Source organism: Apus apus, chromosome 6 (assembly GCF_020740795.1).
Source record: "Apus apus isolate bApuApu2 chromosome 6, bApuApu2.pri.cur, whole genome shotgun sequence".
In the NCBI taxonomy this organism is placed as follows: Eukaryota; Metazoa; Chordata; class Aves; order Apodiformes; family Apodidae; genus Apus; species Apus apus.
This window is the reverse complement of record NC_067287.1, coordinates 5,901,918-5,926,233: the sequence shown is the minus strand read 5'-3', so window position 1 is coordinate 5,926,233 and position 24,316 is coordinate 5,901,918. Positions and strand designations below refer to the sequence as shown.

At 41.4% G+C, this 24,316-nt stretch overlaps 1 protein-coding gene across 1 annotated transcript in view; it reads right to left on the bottom strand.

Moving 5' to 3' along the window:
* LOC127386305 (von Willebrand factor D and EGF domain-containing protein-like) overlaps nucleotides 1-24,316 on the bottom strand; it is a 172,491-nt gene that overhangs the window by 95,054 nt on the left and 53,121 nt on the right. The window contains exons 5-9 of the mRNA XM_051623141.1: nucleotides 16,878-16,967; nucleotides 15,465-15,600; nucleotides 12,355-12,572; nucleotides 9,497-9,570; nucleotides 2,179-2,440 (exon numbers count right to left, since the gene is read on the bottom strand). Of these exons, the coding sequence (XP_051479101.1) occupies nucleotides 2,179-2,440; nucleotides 9,497-9,570; nucleotides 12,355-12,572; nucleotides 15,465-15,600; nucleotides 16,878-16,967 (780 nt within the window). The remainder of the gene's footprint in view (nucleotides 1-2,178; nucleotides 2,441-9,496; nucleotides 9,571-12,354; nucleotides 12,573-15,464; nucleotides 15,601-16,877; nucleotides 16,968-24,316) is intronic.

The window sequence follows — 24,316 nt, the reverse complement described above, 5'->3', positions numbered from 1 at the left end:
GTGTTTTCAATTAATTTTGAAAAGTACCTTAAATAGTTGGAAACCTCTCATCACAATAATTTAAAAATAACTGTTTTCTTTGTTTTATGTCACCCCTGCCTAGGTATAGTTTATTCAGTCAAATAATGTCAGTTGCTTTTCTCTCTCTCAGTAGGAATTTTTTTTGTCTCTTATAAGCTCCTCCCCACCCAATCTATTAATATCTGTGAAGAAGCAAGCAAGTAGCTTATATTTGTGTTTCTATGATGGAATCCAGAGTTTACATTTTGGCTGCACTAAATAATAATCTTGCCCACTTTAGCTTCCCAGTCATCCTTTCAGGCACAACAGTACTTTTTAAGGAGCACTCCATGAGGGATCTCCTCATCCAGCTGAGTGGAGCAGTAAAGTGCCACTGATTGCTACAACAGCTGGGGACATACATAATGTTTTGAACTCAAGCTCTCTGTGTTTTGATCAGGACACTTTAAAAATCACTTAAAAAAACAATGGAAGTCATAATATAAAAACAGTGCTTTGAATACATCTTTGCTGTACCTCCACCTGGGCTGCATGTCTCACTTCCCAAGGTAAGCTTAAAAAAAAAAAAAAAAAAAGAAGATTCCCCATTGTAAAGCTCAAATGGCCTAATGGGTTAATTTTTTCTTCGTGGTTTATAAGCAGAGGAGGAAAAGTGCAGCTGCCATGGTGTTGGGTAGGACTTGATTTTCTTCTTCCAACAAACACGTTCCTTTGATTTACATGCTTTACTATGGGGAGGAGAATTTCTGACATGGCTGGGTATAAAATCCTTGCAGTCAGGACTGCATGAGCTGCTTCAGTCTTTAGTGCTGCCTGGATTATTATTTCCAGGTGTGGATTTATTTTGGGAATTCACAGGGCTGGAACCCCTTCTTCTCCTGCTGCCCTGGGCAAAGTGTCCCATCTGTCACTGGGGACCTAACAACTGCCCAGATTTTCTGTAACCCACCTGGCTTTAATGCTGCTGATGGAGACTTTGAAGAAGCTTGTTTTGAGACCTCAGTTTGCAGAGATACATGGTGACTGGCTGGTAGCAGCTGTTGCCTTGCACAAAAAACAGTGGCACGGGGGCTGTGGTGGAGCTGGCCCCTGCACTGCATGGGGTTGGAGATGCTGAGCAAACCGGGATGGACCGAGCAGAGTGCCCTGGTCAAGGTCTGTATCCATCACTGTAGATTCCTAGAGATTCCCATTCAGATCAGGACAGGGTTCATCTTCCTGTCCTGTGGGTGTCCTGATTTGCTTCACTGAGACTTACTCAAAGTGTTAATGAGAACAGGGATTCCTTACTAAGATTATTCTAGTAATAAAACAGTAATTCTATTGCATTCAGTTGCAAAGTGAAGTGACAGCTTGCTTCCTGCTTTTTCTCTATTCTATAATTAACAGACTTCCAGTTACTACCTTACCAAGGTACATTCCAAATGAGGAGAGCCAAACATAGGCCTTCCCTGCTTCGTTCTGGCTCTATTGTGGACCTGTCTTCACCCAAAACATTTCCTTGCAATAAATCTAGATGATACAACTTCAGGAGAAAATTATCTTCTTGGCTGTAATTCATGGCTCTTGTCCTCACCAAAGCCCCCGATGCAGCCTGCTCTTATTCTTCCAGTGCTGTCACTGGATTGGTGTGGATAAAAGATACTCATGCCAAGTATGCTGTGGCCATATATTTTTTTAGGTAAATACTTTAAATTCTACCAAATGTTGCCTGTTTGCAGCCCATTTTTCATAGTTTTTGGAGGCCGTCTCGATCTGACTAATATTTCCTTACTGTTCCACTTAAAAAACGCATTATTCTGCTACCTGTGATCTTTCCTTGAATATTTATATTGTCAGCTCTGCAAAGAAGTGTGCTTTATGTGATGCAGTTGGGTAGTGAGTAGCACATCCAAGCTGAGAGCGGATTGCCGTACCGCGAAGAGTAAGTGGCAGTGCTGATACTCTGCTACATGGCTGAGAAACTCCCAGAGATTTTTGTGGTGTTTCGTTTCACAGTTTGTTAAACCAACCCTTTAACCTGCATCTTGTTTTTCAGCTGCAGGTGTTGTTATGGCTTCAGAGAGACATTTTTATACCAACTCCATTAATGATTCGGAAACATTTAACTCCCGTTTTTAACGAACGACAAGGGACAACACTCAAATAGCCACATACGGTTATTTTTCTTCCTCCGTAGGACTTGAGGATTTTGACCTGTGGTGATGCCTCCGTGCTTTTGATGGCCAGCTGGGGTCTGCTCTCCTGAAAGTGACCGTGGCAGGTGTCCAGCAGCACCGTGTCCCCCCCTTCCCGTGCAGCCAGGCCGCAGTTGCAGGCGCGGTGGCCGCCACAGTCCCATTGCCGAACGTGCACTTCGAAGGCCCGCGCCGTGCTCCGGCACAGGAGGAAGGTGCCGATTTTATAGTTATCGTAGCGCCTAAACAACAGCAAAACAGAGGGTTTAGCACCCAGAGCACCCACCTGTGATGGTTGGTTGTTGGTGCTCATGCAACAGCTCCTTAATTAGAGCAGTGGGGGTGAAGGGGGCTGGCTGGGAGGGAGGGAAAATTCGACAGGCAGGGAAGCGTTTCTTTGGCACTGTAAACAAGGGCAGGTCCGTAGCTTTATTAGCTGGAAGTGCCTAACAATTCTTGTGGAAAGTGGGTGGCTGTCTTCCAGCTGCTGCTATGGCAACGGGCATGGGTAAAAAGGATAAACATTTGATAAAAAGCAAATGGGAAAAAGTCCCTGCCTCCAGGCCTTAATAAATATGTTTTGGTTCTAACCGGATGCTTTACAGCATGATATTCTTCAAAGCACAATCAGTGCTCAAATAACCTCTTCTGTGACTAATCACTGACTTTTACAAGACTGGCTGTGCCTGGGTGAATGCTTCATGTGAAAAAATGGGGATTCTGCTGAAAAGCTCTTAAAATGTAGTTGGCTCTCCCCTCTTAACTCCTTCCCTGTAAGCACAACCTTCCCTCTAAATGGATTGGCAATCAGCACAGTGCAGAGTGTTGAATATTTTGGGACTTTAATTCTTCTCTGTACAAAAAGTCCTTGCTCCATCTAAGTGAGGCCACAAGCAGAACAACTTTAGTAACTTTGCAGGTGTTTCCCCTCTGCACAAGCCAGGTGAAGCTCTTCCCATCTGCAGACCCTTGGCTTTCCATAACAGGGATCTGCGAGAGGATCCTCCTCTGTTTTTTCTTCCTTTCTTTTCTCACTCATAAGCTTGTCTCAACCTTACTCTATTTTATTCTAATGTGGTGTATAAAAGTAAGCAGCAGCTTTACACTTTATCTATGCAGCTGGAGTTTTCTCCGCAGAAGCCAACAGCTGCCTTCTTTAAATAAAATTGATTATTCTTCCTTTTAAGGCACTGCACTTAGTTTGAAACATGATTTTAGATAATTAAGTACAATGGAAACTAAGCTATAAGTTTATAATAATAAGCATTATTCTTTTCTACAATAAAAAACAAAATGTTAAAAGGAACGTATAAAATACCTCAACTAAATAACAGGATTATTTTAAGCACTGGCACACAAATATGAGTATTTTTTCAATCTGTTAATGTTTCCTATACAGAGAGACAAATGTCTAATGAACCAAGATTTTTTGGCATGTACATACATCTGCATTTTATTTCTCTTTAGCATAAAAGCCATAGACAACTATGTAGCTTAAAATACAGTAAGAATTTAAACTCCAACTGCTTTTCTCTGCTAGAAAAAAACCCACAACACATTTGACTATCTTCTTAAAAAAGTTAGTGAAGTTGTCCAGAGAGTGATAAGATTTTGAATGGTTGTGTCTCATCTTATTTTCTTATCAGGTGCATAAGTCCTAAGTATACTGCACAGATGATGTGACTAAGATTGGTGAGAACTAAGGACAACACAAAAACCAGGTAATCTCTTTTAGCATCACTGCTATCTCCATTCAGACATCTTCACAGGAGAGTCAGAGGAGACAGGATATTTTATGAGAATCACCTTCCTCTGTTTCCTTCAACAGTTTTGAAGGAAACACCTTTCCTTCTAAGCTCCATGAACTTGCTGGAAAATAGTGCACTAGCATGGCTGTACCTTGACTAATCAGTAGCATCTGGTAAATAAGATTGTATTAGCATATGCATGTAAATAGCATTGCAGTTATGGGAGGTATTTACTGCTTAATAAGCATTGACAGTGGACCGAATCCAGCTTTCCTGGAAGTCACTTAGAGTCCTTCAGTTAAGTCATGGCATAGATTGCATAGCACATAACAAATCTGCAATGGGTCTAAAGTGAAGCTTTCAGCTGCCTTTGAATTAGTGGAATGGGTAATTGAATGCATTCAGGTAAACTTCTGTGATGTTTACACAACTGTAATTGTGGTAATGATTCTTTGGACGATATTTGAGAAATCAAATTGCAGCCTTGCGGTGCTAAAAGCATGAAGTAGAATTACTGGAGCTCTTGCATGAGGGAGCTCAGTGTGTTCTGCGTGATCCAGCCACTGCTGCCTGTGTCTGAATTGCCCTCCACAGCTCCTTTCCCCATCCTGCTGCCCTAGTAACCTGTAGCAATCGATGTACCGGGTGGTAAGTGTTTCCCCTCCTCCTTATCCATGTGTTTGGGCTGTTTTTCAAGCAGTGCATTAAGTTCTCATCCTAACGTGAAGTCATGGCTGTTCTGGTTATGCACTTATTCCAGGAATTATAAAATGCTCTTAAGCCTTTTGGTTATGACAAAGAGGTGCTACAGGAATAATTTCTGCTGGTTTATAATGGGAGGGACAGAAGAGAATACAAATATATGTAAACAATTGCTACTAGAGACATTACATTAACTAACACAATTCACTTACTATTCAGCAAGTTACACTTAATCTTTTTATTAATTCTGTTACTATTGTTGTTGCTCTTAAAGATTTTTCCATCACAGTTTTGCAACCAAACAATCTTATTTGTTGGCATGTACTTGTAGACTCCCTCCTTCCTTGCTAGTGAGAACTATTTTGTACCAGTTGTGACCTAAGGAAGTACTGGGTGATGCTGGAGGATGTTCTCTGGTTTCAGAGTGCTGATAGACTTGTGCACAAAGATGATCGAAAGGCTGGAGCAGCTCTGCTGTGAAGACAGGCTGAGAGAGTTGGGTTTGTTCAGCCTGGAGAAGAGAAGGCTCTAAGGAGACCTTATAGTGGCCTTCCAGTACCTGAAGGGGCTACAGGAAAGTTGGGGAGGGGCTTTTCACCAGAGAGGGCAGTGATAGGACAAGGGGTAATGGTTTTAAACTGAAAGAGAGGAGATTTATGTTAGACATCAGGAAGAAATTCTTCACCATGAGGATAGTAAGGTACTGGAATAGGTTGCCCAGGGAGGTCATGGAAGCCCCCTCCCTGGAGGTGTTCAAGGCCAAGTTGGATGAGGCTTGTGCAGCCTGGTCCAGTGTGAGGTGTCCCTGCTCGTAACAGGGAGGTTGGAACCTCATGATCTTTAAGGTCCCTTCCAACCCAAACCATTCTATGATCCTACAATTGGACACTGACTGAGTTGTTCTCAGGAAGCTATTGGTTTCTGCTCAGTAATCACTGGATGCTTGAGGATGTATAAATATCCACAGACCATCAAAGCACCTCTGGGATGGCTACTTATATCCAGTATTCAGTTATGGGCTACTCTGATGAGTACCATTAAAACCCACCATAAGTGTGAAGCTGTGCAAGCTTTTGTCATTGTACCAGAAATGTTGACATTCCCCCTGGGTTAATATTGATTGATAGATGAACATCAATGTTAGAGAAATCTCAAAAAATATTTTTTTTTCTTTTTTTTTAAAAATGCAAAATAATATGAATGATATATATACTTCACCAGTCAAGAAATATTTCCCTTTTTATGTCTTACCTTAAAAGGATTTTCTGCATATTTAGTTTTAAGCTAGCACTTCATATTAAAGAATCTACAATTTATGGCATGAAAAGCTTTTATATTTATAATGTGCCATAACTAGTAATGAGGGCTATACTTTTGCTTTACCACGCTTTCACATTTGTTTAATTTAGAAGGTACTTTGCTCTGAAAGGAAGTGCTCTCTCTGGATTTTAGCTGGTATAATTAACGCTATTTCACATCTATGCTCCAATATACACAAATTGATTGTGCTTGCTCTGTAAAATATGACTCATTCTGCTTTGATTTTCAGTCACTTCCTTTGGTCACAAGAATGAAAAGATTAAAAGATAAATATTTCTACATAAATTTATTTAGCACGAAGTGTACGAAAGGGGAGGGTTATCGTTAGAAGTCAGGTGTTTCTGTTGTCTAATGAATAGCAAACTGTGATGTGAGCTCAGTGTGTCAGACTGAAAATCATTGAAGATATCACTACAGAAGTTACAAAATGAAGTGTTGTCATGAAGTCTCACAAATCAACCTGTGCTTTGGGAGTGACCATTTCAGTAGGGACATTTTACTAACAAAAAAGAACTAACTTCCAGCCTTTTGATTTTCACGTCATTTTTCATTTTTTTTCAACAAATCTGCTAGAGAAATTATTAGAACAAATATTGTTAAATTGAGTTAAATCTTAACGAGCTTTGCTTTTCATTTACATTTTGGACATCAAAAAGGTGGCAATTTCTATTTTCATGTTTGCTGGCATCCTTGCTTTTCTCTGCTGTGCATTTTTCCTTCTCCTCACCATTGCTAATGGGAAAGGAAAAAAAAGGTAATCAAACCCTGTGAAAGGCAGGAGGGTGTTTACATGCATGCCCGTTTGCATGGAAAACACTCCTACCATTTTGCTGTTGGCAGGGTTCCCCACCTTCAGCCTTCCCTTGCTTCATTGAGCACCCCCAGGACTCAAGTGGGTGGGAAAGGGTGCCAAAGGGACAGCAGATCACCACCCCTCCACAGCACCTCTGCCTACAGCTGTTGGATCTTAGGGTCTGCTGTCTCATTCTAAGACAACCTACAGATAGATTAAGCTTTATTTGCTGCCACCTTTGCAGCCATATAGAGGTTAAGGCTGCTATTTCCTTCAGTTCTTGCTGATAAATTTTGGATATTTCTGTTCTTTCCTATTCTCACCTGAGCCTGTGTCTACAGATCGCTTAGAGTCTACACAGCTCCTGATGCCCCAGAGTTGAGGTTTCACTCATCCTCTCAGCCTATTGCTTCATTGTCCCTAGGAGAATTTTCTCAGCCTTTGCTGTTCTCTCCCTTTGCTGGTTACAATCTGCAGATTGATCTTTCTGATACTTTTTATTTCTTGAGGGACACAAGCTTGAGCCCACAAGCTTTTTCTGTAATTCTTCCATGCACCATACCCAACACACACCTTATTCAAACACAATGCCCCACGACCTTTCCTGACCAAAGAGGAATGCTCCAGATCTGTACCTCTGTGTGGGTATTTGTCTTTAGGTTATTGGTTTGTAGCAGGACAGAAGCAGAAATTGCATTCCCTGCTCCTTAGAAACAAAGCTTTAATATCACTTGCTAATGTGTTAACATTTTTTGGATAAGCAGACAGAGATGTTGCTTAAATGATGGTTAATACGGTGGCATAATCATTACAATAATTGAAAGAGAAATTATTTACAATAATAAATGGGAATATAAGAAGGAGTAATGGGACTGTGAAACGATGGGTAAGAAACTTGGCTGAACATCAAGAAGTGATATATCTTTGTTAGATAACCTGCTTATTGAGATGGCAGAAGCCCCATCAACTTGGCTCACTAACGCTGCACTGGACAGAGCAGAGATGAACGTCCATCCACAGGGAAGAAAGGTGCAGTTATCCAGGGACAAAGCTAATCCTGGGATTTTTCCATTTCAAGGCTGTGTGACTCTGAGGCAGGGTGCCACAGAAGGACAGGCTTTTTCAAACTCCCTGTGCTCAACTAGAATAATGAATTGCTTAGAAGCATGTTGTTGTGCTATCCAATGAGTTATTAGAATAAAATTGCTTTTTTTTTTTTAATTTTAGACCTTTTTTCCTATGAAAGCTGTGAAAAATATACTACAAGGCTGAAAGCATTTCCACATTCCAAGGGAAGTTTTCAGTAATTTATGACCTCCTAAAACAACAACCTGGCAGATCACTGTCCATTCTTTGTTCTAAATCAGAAGGGGATATTTTAGAATGTAAACATTCAGAGAGTTTTGAAATAATATTCTAATCTAGTTTAACATCCCAGAGTTGAAATAATTGCAGATACATGAGGCATGGGAATGCCTTTGCACCTTGCAGCTTCTACATACTGAGCAACCAAACTTGCATGAAACAAGTGCCTGACCACATGATAAATGGTGCTTAGCAAAGCAGGAGGGAAACTGGAAAGCCCTAGATGTGCAGACCAAATCTCCCAGCTGAGTCTACACGGGTGAAAATCCTCATTTCAGGCAGATGTATAACCTTCAATGGAGTCACTGCCTTCCTAACTCATATTTCATTGACAGATTTCTCCAGCTTTTACGTCATTTCAGATGTTATCTCCAGAGCATGCTGGACTGAAATTGGGACATTAAGAAATCAAAATTAGAATATCATGCCTGCTGAGCCCCTGTGGACATTGTGCTCCTAAAGTCATTAGCTCTGCCATTAGGAGGTTAACGGCGCCATGGCAAACCGGGAATGTGATCTGAAATATTAACAACTTTGGATCAAACATGCCAGATGCAAACTTTGAAACTTTGTTATGTTAAATAGCTGGGGTAAAGAGATTTAGGAATGAGTAGGGCAGTTAACTGAAGAAAAGTTCTGAACAATACAGGTTGTCAAACACAAAGGTACCACCTTTAGCTCCGCAAGTCTTTAAGCAACGTATTGCTGGATAATATAGGAGGACATCTGGGCAATGCAGGATGAGGTACAACTTCATTTTTGCACTCTTTCCCTGATATTTGCCACTTACCATTTCTGGACTTCTTTTATCTAGACAGTACAACCATGTTTCTGGGGTTTTTTTGGTCGTGTTTATGACTGTCAGCTCCATGCAGAGCCCCAGCTGTGTGTAAGCCAGCTCTGGTAGTAGATAGAAGAATGCAAGAGCATCCTTGGGCAGAGTAACTTTGCATCAGGTGTCACTAAGCTGCTGGGAAGGACACAAGCTGTCCCCCGTGCTGTGCTGCCACCGGGAGGTCATGGCTTACGTGTGTGGAGCTGGGGTGCTGCTAACCTAGTGCCACATGGTGTAGATACCCTCTCAAAGTCAATAATGAAGAATTTTTTGAAATCTGACCTTTATCTTGTAAAACTTTTTCAGAATCCAAACCATTGCTGCCTCAACTTTAAAACATTTCTAGTCCTTTTGTTAAAAGGAGCATAAACAGCTAGAAGGAAACTCTGTCTGTTATTGAAGCACTACATTAATCACCATAAGCAAATGAGTAAAATGCTCTTTTGATATTCTAATGTAAAACCAAATGCATGCTACATCCAGAAACTGAAAACTGCAGTAATTGAGCCAAATTATTTCAAAGTAGAATACTCACCATCCATCAAATGTGATAATGTGTGGATCAGTGAAAGAGTAGCAGTTCCCTGTTGGGAGGTCTTGAACTGTGACCTAGTTAAAATGAAATGTGTAATGAATACAGTCTACACAGCAGTTTTTCTTCATTACTGTTCCTCACAAAACATTAGGGGCAGGATTCATGTGTCAAGCACAAACTAAATTCTGACTTCTAAAATATGACTGTGAATGGGTACAAAATAGGCTTTGCTTTCAAACAAAGGAGTTTGATCACATGCAATATGGGCATTCAAAGTGCTCCTGTTCCACCTGATGTAATGCACTGTCTTTCTTCGTCTGGTAATAAGTGAAGATTTTTTTATTAAACTTTTTTGCTAAGAACTAGGCTGTTCACTGAAATTATCAAGAGACTAGAGTGCTCATTAACTGGTACTAATTTTAATTCCTGAAGTATGGTGTAAGGTATGCTGCAATTACTTAGTGTTAGCATGTTTTAGCAGTAGTCACATCCTGTCTTCCAGTTTGACCTTAGGTTTCCTGATACAGCATAAGAATGGCTGATTTGTACATTTGATGTGCAGGTTATTGATCAGGTACTGGTAATGAGGGCCCAAACCAGGCTGCTGGAGCTTTCTGCATTCTGCATGTGAATAAAAGAGAAAAGGATCTACTACAGCGATCAAGATCTTCAGCTGCATCAGCTCTTGGTTACTTGGGCACAAGGTGGGTCACAGATGAGATCTGAGAGTTCTGGTGCCCTGCAAGGAGCAGATATGCTTGTGAAAGCCAGAGGTAGGGCAACTCCCTTCCGAGCTGCAAGACCTGAACCTTGGGCAGTGCTGGGCCTGCATTGCCTGATCTGCTTGAGGTGGTATTTTTCCATTCTCTGCTCTCCAGTGCTCAGAAACACAAGACTGGACTCTGTAGTGATTAGCAATATGAAGAGGTCCCAGTCATACTGGTAGGAGTCATGAAATATTGTGGTTTCTCCCATATCCAGCCTGCCAGGATAACATCTTGGCCAGGGCTGTAAATTCTTTGCTTGCTCTTTGCCCATGAGAAGTCCAGAGGGGCAATTCAGTTAGTTCTGCCACAGTCCATGGAGCGGGGAAGAAGGATGGCCACTCTATCCTTGTGACAAAGCAGAATTTAGCTTTTAGGAACAGCGGTGAAATTAAATCTGTAACGGGGTGAAGATAGAACCACACTTCGTGACAAAATCCCTCACCCAAGGCAATACATCATCTGTATTTTAAAATACTCCTTAACCATCGCAGAGACATTACTTAGACACCCACCAGTGTCTGGCATCCCAAAATTTTAGAGTGATTGTCTTGAGGAATGAAAAACTGAACACCCCGTTGAACAGCATTTCGATCTGAGGTCAGTTGTGCCATTTGTATCTACAGTGTGGCACAAAGAAGTGTCTCAGATTTTCCCACTTTCTCCATGGCTGCCACCTTCCTTTGTAAAACCCATGCACAAACAAATCCGTGTGGCCCTTTCTGCTCTTCTCCTGCGTGACACCAGCAGAGGATCCAAGTCCTCATTGTAGGCAGTTTGAGTTTGGTGAAGAAATCCACCTTATCATGTGTCTGAGTGTGTCGGGATGTTCTACCTACCATTTCCATTCAATTTTCAGATAAATCAAAAATATTTGAATGAGTCTAAAGTACTAAAGACTATGTGGATTGTAATATATGGATTTTTCCTTGATATGTTGCAGGAACTGTGTTACATTAACACCTCTAATTAACTGCAAAGCAGCAACAGGGAAATGGGGGGGAGGGAAGGTAATATCTATTATGTTTCCATAGATCACATTTTAACTGAGATAGATGGAATTTATTATTAAAATTGATTAATTCCATTTCACGCTTGCTACATTTTCATATTTTAATGGAAGCATTTGTAACTTCAAGGGGAAAAAAAATGGGTATGTAAGTGCACCACACTGAATTAGCTGCAATTTCTGGTTTAAGAATCTTAACAAGTTGAAAATAAGCCTATACTGGAAAGGAAGGATATAGTCCTATGCTAGATATTTTACCTTTGAAGACAAAAATTCTTCTGGTTCAGTTTAATCTCATTCTCCCATGAGCAAATCCTCAAAAATCAGAGCAGTGAAATTACTGTTATATATATGTTCTCAGTTATTTAAAATATACCAGCTTGGATGTGCCACCTCTATGAGAAATTTATCTGAGGCCAAATTGTGCTCTGGTTTCTTTTCTCGGGTGGTGGGATTAGGGCTCTCACACCTCCCAGCTGAAGCCCTGACAGAGCTTTGCAGACAAGGGGTCTGTCCATGTTCCCATGCTCCTTTGGCCAGCCTTTCTGCAGGGAAAGCATGGCTGGCTTCCCTGATTGATTCTTATTATTTTTATTTTGGACGTTCTGCACAGGGGTAAATGCTGAGATGGAGCAGTCCTGTGTGTTGTCAGAGGTGTCCCAGTGACTCCTGGCATAGTCACAAATAGAACATGGCACTGCTGAGTCCCATCCTCCTTTCTCATTCCCAAGGCACTGCTTTTCCTTCTCCAAACCCTCAGTTTTCCCTCTCCCTCTTTCTTAAAAAGGCACTGATTCCCTAACCTGGGGTCACTCTCTCTTCACTTCCAGCGCATACAAGCTTGCTGGGTTACACCTACAATGCAGCTGCTGGCTTTACCAATGTGCCAATAATCAAACCTAAACCTCTTCAAGCACAAGGCTTCACATGTTAAATTTTACCTGATGTATGAAGAAGCTGTGTTGGTTTATTCTGCTGACAGTGGTCCCCAGATTTTTGTATGGTTAAGGTTTATCGCTGTTTTCTGCAACACTAAACTTCCCATTCAAACTTGACACGTTTTCCGAATTATTTTAGGACCTGACCTTTACATCCTTGGGTGTGTAATCCCTCCAAAGCAAATCCTTCTGTCCAACTGGCTCAGCTGTGATGCGGCTGACGCGGGTCCCGTCCTGGGCAAAGTCTGTCACCGCTGTCACCGTCAGCACGGCCGCCGCGCAGCTGCTCTCTGAGCAGGGTCCCCTCAGCAACTCCACCTGGCATGTTGAGAGGGCAATGTCTGGGGGCCCTGGTAAGTGGCTATCTGGAATGAACACAAAGACAGAGTCTGGTAAGTGTTATCCAGTTGCCTGTACCCTCTTTCCTATCCAACAATCCTTTCACATTCCAGGACAAACATGCCTTGAAACCAGACGGGTTTTGCATGAAGGCAGTTGTGACTGACTCAACCTGGCATCTCTCTGCACAACTTACTCTGCTTTTTTATTCTCCCTGCAGTAGACAGTTTACTAAAACTCAGTGGTGCTTTTCTTTCCACAGGTGCTAATATTTCTGGAATGACAGTCTTATCTTTATGGATGCATGCCCAGGGAATGAAGATGAGTAGTTCTCATGACACAGAAAGAGATGAGTATGTGTTTCTGCAAATCTTTTATCTTCCACTTGCATTATTTATTATTATTATTGTTATTGTTATTATTATTACTATTATTATTATTATTAATCTGCTGGGAGTTACTTAATTTAAAACAAAACAGAATTTTTTATCTGGATCAGGCAAGTCAGTGTTTAGTGAACTCTGGATCCACAACAAGAAGGCAAATGCAGCACGTATGTATTTTTGGCTTAGCTAGGTTCTGGTGCTTTACTTTCCAGTCTGTAAAATGATGGTAGTTTCATTTTTATCTTTCACAAAGTCATTGTGTGGATAAATTCACTAAAAGAATGTGTCACAAGCTGTGGTGGTACTGACTATTTAAGTATCTGTGATGGGTGGGATGTAATGGATGGTGACAAAATCAATATGACAATGGCAACCCAAATCATTCATGAAGCTCTGCCCCTACACATGATATCTTTCCTAAAGGAACCTCTTCTAGCAGCAAGACTGGTAATGTCCACTTCTCTTGCGTCCTGACCCTTCATGCTGAGGTCTCAGGGACAGGACAAACCTGTATTTTCAAATAATTTTCCCCATTTGTTGAATTGCTTACTAGTTTATAGGAGATGGCATTCAGTATTTTAAGTTGGAATTTCTAACACGATGAAATAAGCAATGTTTTATTCCTTATGGACAAGACTCATAAAACATAATTTAAATTAACCCTGTAGAGTTCTACAGGAGCTGAACTAAAAAAATCTACAAATATTAATGACATATTATGTCTCATACCAAATCCTTAAAGGCTGCCTCATATTTTCCTTATAGAAAAGTCCTGGCTCATTTTCAAGGTTCTTGATTCAATTAAACTGGAGGTTTCCATGAGGAATAGTTATTGCCATTGTAGCCCCACGGGCTGTGCTCACAACCCAGAACAAAAGTACAAAATCAAAGAAAATCATCTTGTCAAAGTAGTAATGATAAAATTAACAGAGGCCAAACTCCAGTGGCTCTGCTATGGCTTGGCATTGATTATGATGTTGTCTGAACTTGGAGAGATATTTCTGTGCTTGTAATTAGCTTTCTTATCACTTATTCCCTACATAATTAGCACAACAGTGTTGTTATATGGATTCAGTCAGAGAAGGAGCTTGTCATTTAATTTATTTGGTATGAACGAATCTCAGCTAAAATGGCTTTTATTTTCAATGTCTTTCAGAAGCCCACAGTGTTCCTTCAGATAAACTAACAGACCCTAAAGAGAATAAAGGCACAAACCAAACATGAAGTTATGCAAACCCAGCAGCAGATACTTGACCTTAAGTATACACAGATATCTCAATTGATCATTAACAGCCCAAGTGTCAACCAAGGAAACAGCCTCGGGATGGAGCAATCAAGGGCTAGAGCGGGTTATTAGTCTGACCTGCAGAAATGAGTTGATTAAAACTAGTAGAAATTTTCCACAATGATGACAAGTCCCTGTTGTTTCCAAGTGGTCAAGTTTTGCCTTTGTCCTGGGACCTCTTGGCACCAACACATTAAGCCCATTGACAACTGGAAAATAAATCCGCTTCTGCAAATCTTGTCTCCCCACTTTCTCCCATGTCGTGGGACTGGAGAAGACCCTGGCAAAGTGCTCCACCTACAAGAGCCAACACAGCTGCTGGAACCATGAGGTAGTGTTCAGTTTAAGATCATTTTATTATGATAATATTTGAAATATTTTTCCTCTTCTGTCTAAGCACTTGGCTGATGATGGGGAGAGAAAGGAGAGGGATTCAGAAAGGGAAAAATACCAGGAACTGAGTTTTGCCAATATTTTTTTTAAAATAACTTTTTGTGGGTAGAGAAACTGTAGCTGTAATTCTATCTCTAAATATTTTTTTCCTTGAGTCACATATGGAAGATAAATAAATGCCTTGTTAAAAAAGAGTTGGGTGTTTTATTTAATGCAAATGGAAATTAAATACATCTGTGACCCCTTGGTTAGGCATGATACTGCACCAGATTATCCTGGGAAAAGCCTTTACTGATTAAAAGAGCAAGAGAATTTTCTAAGTGACATTGTCAGTGTTTTCAAGTAAAAAAAGCAACCTTTAGGAAGTGAATAATATATAAGCATAATAATGATTTCTTTCTTAAGTTAGACAAAAACTGTAAGCCAGCAAAAGAAAGAAAAAAGGCTTCAGTCCACATTTACTGAATAATAAATCTGCAGGTGAGCTTCTTATTGATAATTAAAGAAATTATTCTAAGACCTTTGCTGCTACAAAAACTTGAAATGAAATTTTATACTCCTGGAATTTAAAATAAGCTCTTCTACTCGTAGTTATTTAATCTATAATTCTCAATAGATTACCATTCAAGTTGTTGCCACTCAGCTTTGTTTTTTAATATTTTTTTTCTCAAAAACCTGAGTGATATTATCATCTATTTTATATAGCAAACAAATGTATGGCCTTGTTTGTTGATTTTTATGGCTTCTGCCCTTTGTTGTTATTTAAGTAGTATAATTTCTATTGGAATTCATTGTAACATAAATACAGGAAAAAATAATCACACTGATTTGATGGTGATACATAAAACTCTTACCCAAATCCTCAGTACTTAGCTGTAAAGTAATTTTACAGGAATCATCATGCCCAGGACAGACAATGGGTACAGTGCTGAGAACAGTCAAAACATGCTCTTTGCCATCCTCTGCAATTTGTAATGATTCTGGCAAAAACTGGAAATAAGATCATTTTGACAGATTAATTAGGCAATACTGACATTTATGAAGTGTTAAGAGGTTTTAATCACTTGTGAAAAGATATATTTCCTTGCAAAAAAAGAATAGTTTTAATAATAATCCTTGTAATAATCTTTGTAATAATGAACTTCAACTTTATAAGGTAAAATTGTTGTTAAAATACTTTAATATTCTTGGCAATTAAGAAAATGTTTGCTGTTGTCATAGTGTCTAATTGCTTCTCATCTCTTAATCTCAAAGCAAGTTTTTCCTGAAGCCTGAAAATAACATGAAACCACAGAATTAATTAATTTTTAATATTCCTGGTTTAAAAAGAGCTCCTAATCTAATACAGTGGTAGAAATTCCACAAAGACTGAGGACCTAAAGCATGGCAGTAGCTCATGGCCATGGGCTGTATAGTTATCCTCTATCCCAGGTGCCAAGTGAGAGAATTTTGCCTGATTCCTCTTCCCTGCCATCCCAGGAGGGAGGGTTTCTCCATAGATAATACGTTACAGCTTGGGTAGTTTGTGCCCTGGGGAGAGAGCTCAGGTTATGTCATTTCTGTGTATCTGCTCCCCTGAGACAAGAGCAGAGACAGAACTTGGGGCTAGTCAGAAATGGGAATTTCCACTCTCTAGGAAATTCTAGCATTTCCACAAAGACTAAAACTGTCCTTCAAATGTCACATAGAATAGGCTGCCTGATTCTTAAAACACCATTCAAGGAGACATGAAGTGAAGATACTCAGAAAACCTCCAATTCTGCTGGACTGCCAGACTGGCAGCCTAATCCTTGATTGGGATTAGACCTTTTTTTTTGCACTCGGTGTGAATTTATCTTTAGCAATTTTTTTTTTGTAGTGCCCAACCATCAGAAAACGATGGGTAAAACTGATTTTTTTCTCTTCACTTTGTTTGGCTTTAGTTACAACAAATTTCTGCATCCTTGTAGGTGTGTCTTCCCATTACACATAACCACCAGAGTCCTTGGCATGTATTTACTAGGTGTAGTTCTGTCCATTCTTTATGGTGCATTAGTGTCACCACCCACTCACAGTGCTGGTGGTGACTTCAGGGCCTTTTGCAGACAGACTGAAAGGCAGAGAATTTATTAAGACATTTTTTCAAAGTGAACATAAAAGCAGCTCTGGTTAGGATGATCAAGGTTTATGTTTCTGTGACTTGTTTTTTTTCTGAGCATGTCAGCTAATGTATAAGATTCCCTGGGGATACACTAGACCAGTCAGTAAATCAGGACCATCAGCATTACCTTGATGCCAGCATAGAAACCTTTGCTCTCTTCAGGCAGCCAGTGCTGCTCAGGAGTGTCCCTCGTAAAAGCAGTGACAGTGCAAAAGACCTGCAATAAATGAACAGCACATGCTATAGCTTTTCTTGAAGAAAAATCATATAGTGATGCATCTTCCTATTGATCAGTGTTATTAAGCTGCTTTTTTTTTTTTTTTTCTACTGTTGAAACATGTTTGAGGGTTTCACAGAATCACAGAATCTCAGGGGTTGGAAGGGACCATAAAAGATCATCTAGTCCAACCTCCCTGCCAGAGCAGGATCACATAGAGCACATCACACAGGAACGTGTCCAGGAATCTTCTATGATCCAGTTTGCACCCATTGCCCCTTGTCCTGTCACTGGACATCACTGAACAAAGCCTGGCTGTGTCCTCCAGACGCTTGCCCTTAACATATTTGTAAACATTGATGAGGTCGCCCCTCAGTCTCCTCTTCTCCAAGCTAAAGAGACCCAGCTCCCTCAGCCTTTACTCATCAGGGAGATGTTCCGCTCCCCTTAATCATCTTTGTGGCTCTGCACTGGACTCTTTCAAGCAGTTCCCTGTCCTTGAACCAAGGGTCTCAGAACTGGACACAATACTCCAGATGCGGCCTCACCAAAGCAGAATAGAGGGGGAGGAGAACCTCTCTTGACCTACTAACCACACCCTTTCTAATACACCCCAGGATGCCATTGGCCTTCTTGGCCACAAGGGCACATCGCTGGCTCATGGTCATCCTCCTGTCTACCAGGACCCCCAGGTCCCTTTCTCCTACCCTCCTCTCCAGCAGGTCAGCCCCCAACCTGTACTGGTACATGGGGTTGTTCTTCCCCAGATGCAAGACTCTGCACTTGTCCTTGTTGAATTTCATCAAGTTTCTCTCTGCCCAACTCTCCAGCCTGTCCAGGTCTCACTGAATGGCAGCACAGCCTTCTGGTGTGTCAGCCACTCCTCCCAGTTTTGTGTCATCAGCAAACTTGCTGAGGGCAGACTCTGTTCCCTCATCCAGGTCGTTGATGAAAATATTGAATAGTACCTGTCCCAGTACTGACCCCTGAGGGACTCCACTAGTCACAGACCTCCAACTAGATTCTGTCCCATTGACCACAACTCTCTGGCTTCTTCCTTTCAACCAGTTCATGATCCATCTCACTACCTGATCATCAAGAGCACACTTCCTCAGTTTATCTACGAGGATGCTGTGGGAGACAGTGTCAAATGCTTTACATCTACCACTCTACCATCATCTATCTACCTAGTTACTTCCTCATAGAAGGCTATAAGGTTGTTCAAACATTACTTTCCCTTGGTAAAACCATGTTGACTGCTCTTAATGACTAATGACCCCCCCCCCCATCCTTGATATGCCTAGAGATAGTGCCAAGAACAAGTTGTTCCATCCCCTTTCCAGGGATGGAGGTGAGGCTGACCAGTCTGTAGTTAGCCGGGTCCTCCTTCTTGCCCTTCTTGTAGACTGGAGTGACATTTCCTGTCATCCAGTCCTCAGGCACCTCTCCTGTTGCCCAGAACTTACCAAAGATGATGGAGAGTGGCCTAGCAATGACCTCCACCAGTTCCCTCAGCACCTGTGGGTGTATTCCATCCAGACCCATCGATTTATTGATGTCCAGATTGCTCAACTGATCCCTAACCCAGTCCTCATCTACCAAAGCAAACTCCTGCTTCATCCTGACTTCTTCCGGGGCTTATGGGATCTGGGGAGAGTCTGCAGCAGTAAAGACAGGGGCAAAGAAGGTATTCAGTACCTCTGCCTTCTTCATATCCTGTCACCAGGGCACCCACCTCATTCAGCAGTGGGCCTATATTGCCTCTAGTGTTGGTTCTATCTGCAATGTATTTGAAGAAGCCCTTTCTATTGTCTTTGACCTCACTAGCAAGGTTTAGTTCCAAGGAGGCCTTAGCTTTCCTAATTGCCTCCTTACATCCTCTGGTTTAGGCTTGAAAAATGTTTCTGCATAAATCTGGAGATTTGGAAGAATTTCTGATGCATTTAATAAGCAAATAAACGTGGTTTCTGTCTCAACAATTAATAACACTGAATGCTGACCATGAGTTTTCTTCGGCAGCTTTTCAAGCACCTTGGGTAGGGATTTAATTCATTTTAGTTAGGGAGAATTACATTGTTCATAGACATTGCTGTCAGGATCAGGGCATTAGCCCTTGGGATCCTAGATTTCAGTCTGTCCACTGGATCAAATATCTTCTCTCTGTACCATGTTTGTAAGCAGGTTTTTTTAATGTAAATTAGTTTGACAATCATCTGGTCTCAGAAAATGTGTCAGCAATATAAGAAACTCCTTTTTTTTTTTTTTCTTACTGCATTATGAAAGAAGATGCAGATGTGCCTACAGGGTTTGTAAAGAAACCCCAAACTATAAAAATTTCTCCAAAACAACAACACCCTCCCACACCAAATACAATTAATCAGGCCATTTATGTTTTATTTCTAGCACAGTCACACAACCTTTATCTCTGCTGAGCCCGCACACCATCTGCCATCTTCATGTTTCATTGGTTTCAGAAAACTCAAACTGCAACATCATTTCTAGGATCATAAGATTAAACTACAGAAATTTTCCTTAAAGCAAAGGACAATAGGCTCTGAAACGATACTTTTGAAAAATTTGTTTGGGCTTTTCTTCTAAGAAATGGAGTAACAGATTGTGACATACTAAATCAATTCCAAATAGTCAGATGGCATATTTGTAGCTACTGCCTTTTTTAAGCCTCGAGTAACCCATGAGAATGAATTGGACTAATCTAATTTCTTTTCTGTTGTGATAAACTTCTTTGAATGGATTTTCCAGCATCACCCCTCAACCATTCTGCTCTTGGGACCTCTCACCCTCTCAGGCACAACCCCCATAGCCAGGGACAGCAAAAGAGTCACAAACCCAGGCCATTCCTAGATCATATGACTATGGGGGCATGAATGACATAGCACTTTGGAATATTTCTTTTACCACCTTCTTTTACTCTTCTACATAACCATCAAGTGACGATTTCTCTCCAGACTGAAGAATCCTCTTTCCTAACTCATTTGCACACAGTGAGAGTGCCCACTGGCAGCACAGCATCATTTGTACTGCTATGGGAAAAATCAAGTGCTTTCTGTACTCTTCAGGTGGATTATTTCCTGTCCAGCTCATTCCCAGGCCTTTTAGGTCATGTTTATCTTAAAATTTCTCACTCCTTTGCTGACAGCTCCAGCCACTTTGGCCCAGTGAAAATGGTGTTACTTGTACCTAAATGAAAACCCTGAGGTCATACTGGGTCTACTGGAGGAAGGAAAGACACAGGCCTCACAGAGATATTTTAAAGTTAAAATTCCTCAGGTACTTTGTAGTTAGCCAATTTGCCTCCAAAGCAGAACAAGTTGTCTCCTCAAGGGTCATAAGCCCCCGTTATCATTAGATATTTATTATCTCCAAGCATTCCTTAACAGTTTATGTTCAGCTTACAAAGTTTTCAAGAAACTTCTTGTGCTGGGAGGGTAGAAAGAGAGTGTTGATCTTTCTCCTGCTGCTTCTCCTACAGCTGCCACAGGGAGAGTCTGCAAAATTGGGATCTGACAAGGCAGTGACAGAAGAGAAAGGGTTCAGATAACATACATTCCCCCTATTAAAAAAAGGAGTAATGCTGATCTCCTTGCAGAGCTCCTTGAGCAAATCCAGTGCAGCTGCATTGCAGATTCTGTCTTTACACTCTCTGGGCTGTTCGCTCTTCTGGCTTTAATGCTTTTTACCAAAAATGTTCACAGAGAGAGAGACCTCCTCCTGAGCCCCCCATGTACAGGGTTCCAGCCAAAGAGGGAGCTGCCATGAGAGGCAGCAGGGTCATACATGAGGATGCCTGGCACCAACAGAGGCATCTCCTGGTGGTCTTCCCTAAATTGACATTCTAGGAAACATCAAAACCCAACTCAAGCCCTGTGAGCACTGTATTTTCTCACATACGTATTATAGAGGTATAGTTTATGGATACAGCACTGAACACTAAGAGAGAAAATTATTCTGTGCATAGAGATATTCTTAGTCTACCAGTCCGTTCCTGTTCTATCTTCAGCACTTCTGGAGATTGGCACAAACTTTGCAGATTTGAAATGTACAGTCGTCATGAGTTACATTTTATTTCTGTCTTTTCTATCATTCCTCCCCTTGTAGTGCCTTTACCTTGTTAGGTGCACACTTCACTTCACAATCAGCAGATATGTTCATCGGCTACTGAGCTACAGGTTGACAGTTTGTCACATAATTATTAAGATAGTCACTCCAAGGAGGGTTTTGTTGTTTTTTTTTTTTCTGCCTTCAGCTAAATACAAGCTTTTTTTTCTCCAGTTCAGTAATCAACTTTTTCTCTCTCTTCTTCCCTCCTCTCCCCATCTCAGGATGCAGCCTTTCTAAAGGAAAGAGATAAAAGCACCACTGACAGCAGTATGCTGATGGCTGTGACAGGTTAGGCAGTATTTTTCCACAAACTCATCAGATCTGTTAGAAAAATCAAATTATATTTTTTCATCATGCCTTTTAAAGGTACAGATATGTAAGGGTGCTCTCAGACAGGATGGCTGGATTGTTTCTGGGCCTGGGGTTCTCCCTTTCCCCCATGCACCAGCAGATCTTCCCATAGGGTGGAAAACAAATTTTAGGCACAAAATTTTGATTGAAAAGGTCCTGGTAGCCAAGAATTATCCTCTGTGTTGCAGCAGATTTCCACCCTGACGTGGAAACAGTCAGATTCCTTCCCACTTTGCCATGAACCCTGTACCTGAGCAGCATGTTTAGCTAAAAGCAGAATTTGCTCATTAATTTGATGGGGGTCAGGTAGCTCTGAGAAACAATTTGGGAGAATATTTTAATCCTAGGACCTTTGCCCACCTCCAGGAAACTTCTCTCTAATAACTTACACATCAAAATGTGGTGTGTTTTTTTCAGAGATCTCCGAATCAAAAGCTTCCCCAAATCAGTTGTTTATACTCCCTTTGAGCATAAAAATGCCTCCACTTTCACTTTTTTCCATGCTCCTAATTACTTCTGAACGTAGCACAGGGATCATCTGTGGCAGCTTGAGCATGTGGTGAGAGACTCGGGGCTGAGAGCAAACAAAAAAGCTCAAAAAAAGTCATATCTCCTTTTGCTGCCATCTTCAAAGGAGGCATGTGCCAAGGGGGGGGCACAGAGGGGGATGCTGGCCAGCACATCCAGCATTGCTGTGCCTCCAGTTTCATCAGCCTCTCCCAGACATGCTCAGATGAGGGGCTGGGTTCCCAAAAGCAAAACAGGAGATGCTTGTTTTGTCATCAAAACTCATCCCTGTTCATCAGTCAGGTACCTCCTAGGATCAGAAATTTATGTTGGCCACCTGTGGGAAGCTCCCGTCTCAACATAAGGTACTCTTTAGGGATACCTGCTTCTTCCCATTCACTGGGCAGGGAAGTCTGCAGGTGCCTAAGATGTGGATGATTAACTGTGTTAACTCCAGGATTGGATCTACCCTCCCACCTACCTCACCCATGTCAACTGGCAGACTGAGGCTGCAAGGGTAAGAGTCACTTAGGCTCCCTCATGGCTCTCAGGTGAAGAACTGGGCATGGAATTGATCCTGCCAGGTGAAAGAGTGTCTGGAGAGGGCTACCAAGGCCTGCCAGGTGCTGTTCTCTCCTCTCTTTAACAGTAAGGGGCCAGGGTTAGAAAAGCCTCCAGGAGTCACTCTGCTGGGAAGTGTAGGAGGGTGCTGTGGTTTACAGCCTTGATGAAAGGAGCAGAGCTGAAAGATGGCATTTCTAGGGAAGCTAGAGGGGAAAAAAAATGCCATAGTTCTCATTAGCCCAAAGAAGTGATCTGGCTGTAGGCATTTGCAGAGAGGGGTAGGAACAAAGTGTCTGGAAGGGCTTTCCAGAAGGGTTAGCAGGAAGGGGAAGGTAGGGAGAATCTGACTTTGTATTAATTAATAAGCTAGACCTTAGAGCTTTTGACCACTGATTGCTCCCTCTGATGAGCTGTTAGCTGCAGAAGGGAGGGAGCTGGTGCAGCAGCATGACCTGACGCTGTGGGAAGTCCAGCTCCAGTCACCCCGCTGCTTGTTACAGATACAGACAGCAGCTCTTCCCAGTTGCCAAATGCCAGACAGTCTGTGGAGGCTGACTGTGGGTCATTCACCTAGGAAGGAAAGAAATTTTCCCAATTTGCTCATCCTATTTCTGCTTTAACATCTCTGAATCTGCCCAGAACTCTGTTTCAGTGGGGATGCTCCTCATTTTCTACCTGAAGGTTGAGAAAGAAATCGCAGACTTGGATGTGACCTGTGAACAGGCAGGTCCTCTTATTTCTGTTGTTGACTTTGTCAAGTCCAGTGGTTGGGATGGGATTAATATTTAAGCAAGGGGCAATTTAACTCCTCTTCTCTTGTGAGTGAAAATTAGTTATTTTATATATTGAGGCACTAAATATTATATTTTTTTTGGCTGGGGCATATTTGTCTGCTGTTGGAGACTACCATGCAAAGCAGCCACTTCTAGCACACAGCTCAGAAAGGCTGGTGTTACTGAAACACTTTTATTTTACAATGTGCATCACAGTTTATGTTTGGTGACACTTGCTCTTCGCTGTATCAAATTTTGGATGGCTGTGCTGAGCAAAATCTGCACGGTTTTCTTCTTAACACCCTTCTTTCTTAGCATAACTCATTACTCACAGTGTGCTGCTATAATTTATAGATGGCTGTGCCTCGAGGAATGAAGTGACCTCTGTCACTCTCACATAAATAAGGCTTAGGAATGCCAGGATTTTCATATCAGATGGAGTAGGCTTCTTTCAGCGATTGTATAGAAATAGTGGCATGTTATAGATTTATTTCAGGCTGCAATAGTTTTCTGAACATTTTGCTGGCAACATTACTGTCTGAAATAACAAAATTGGAGCCCAAAGATGGGGTAGAAAAGCACACATGATGGCTATTAAAAAATAACTGGCTGTTTAGTCAATACAAGTTCAGAAATGTTGGCCAGTAAATCTCGACTCTTCTCTAAGGGTTGACTGCATAGTGAAACGTATCAATAGCTATTCTATTATGTGACTAACCTGTTCCCTGGAGGCTTCTGACAGGTAAAAAATAGCACAGATATCAATCACCTACAAGGTGATTAAACAACAACAACAAAAAGTATCTTTTCACTTGGCTGTAGTTTTTTATCAAGAAATGAACAGAGAAGGTGCTGATTTCAGGCCATGAAAGCACTGGGGCCGAAGTCAGGCTAAGTGCAGGCAGGCAAAGAGTAAGTTAAACAAAAGCAATCATTTTTCAAAATGCTGCAAGTTCTGCATCCTAGGGGACAAATTCTGCCCTGAATGTCACCCACATACCCTGGCAGCACACAGCTGTGTGGTGGGCTGGTGCA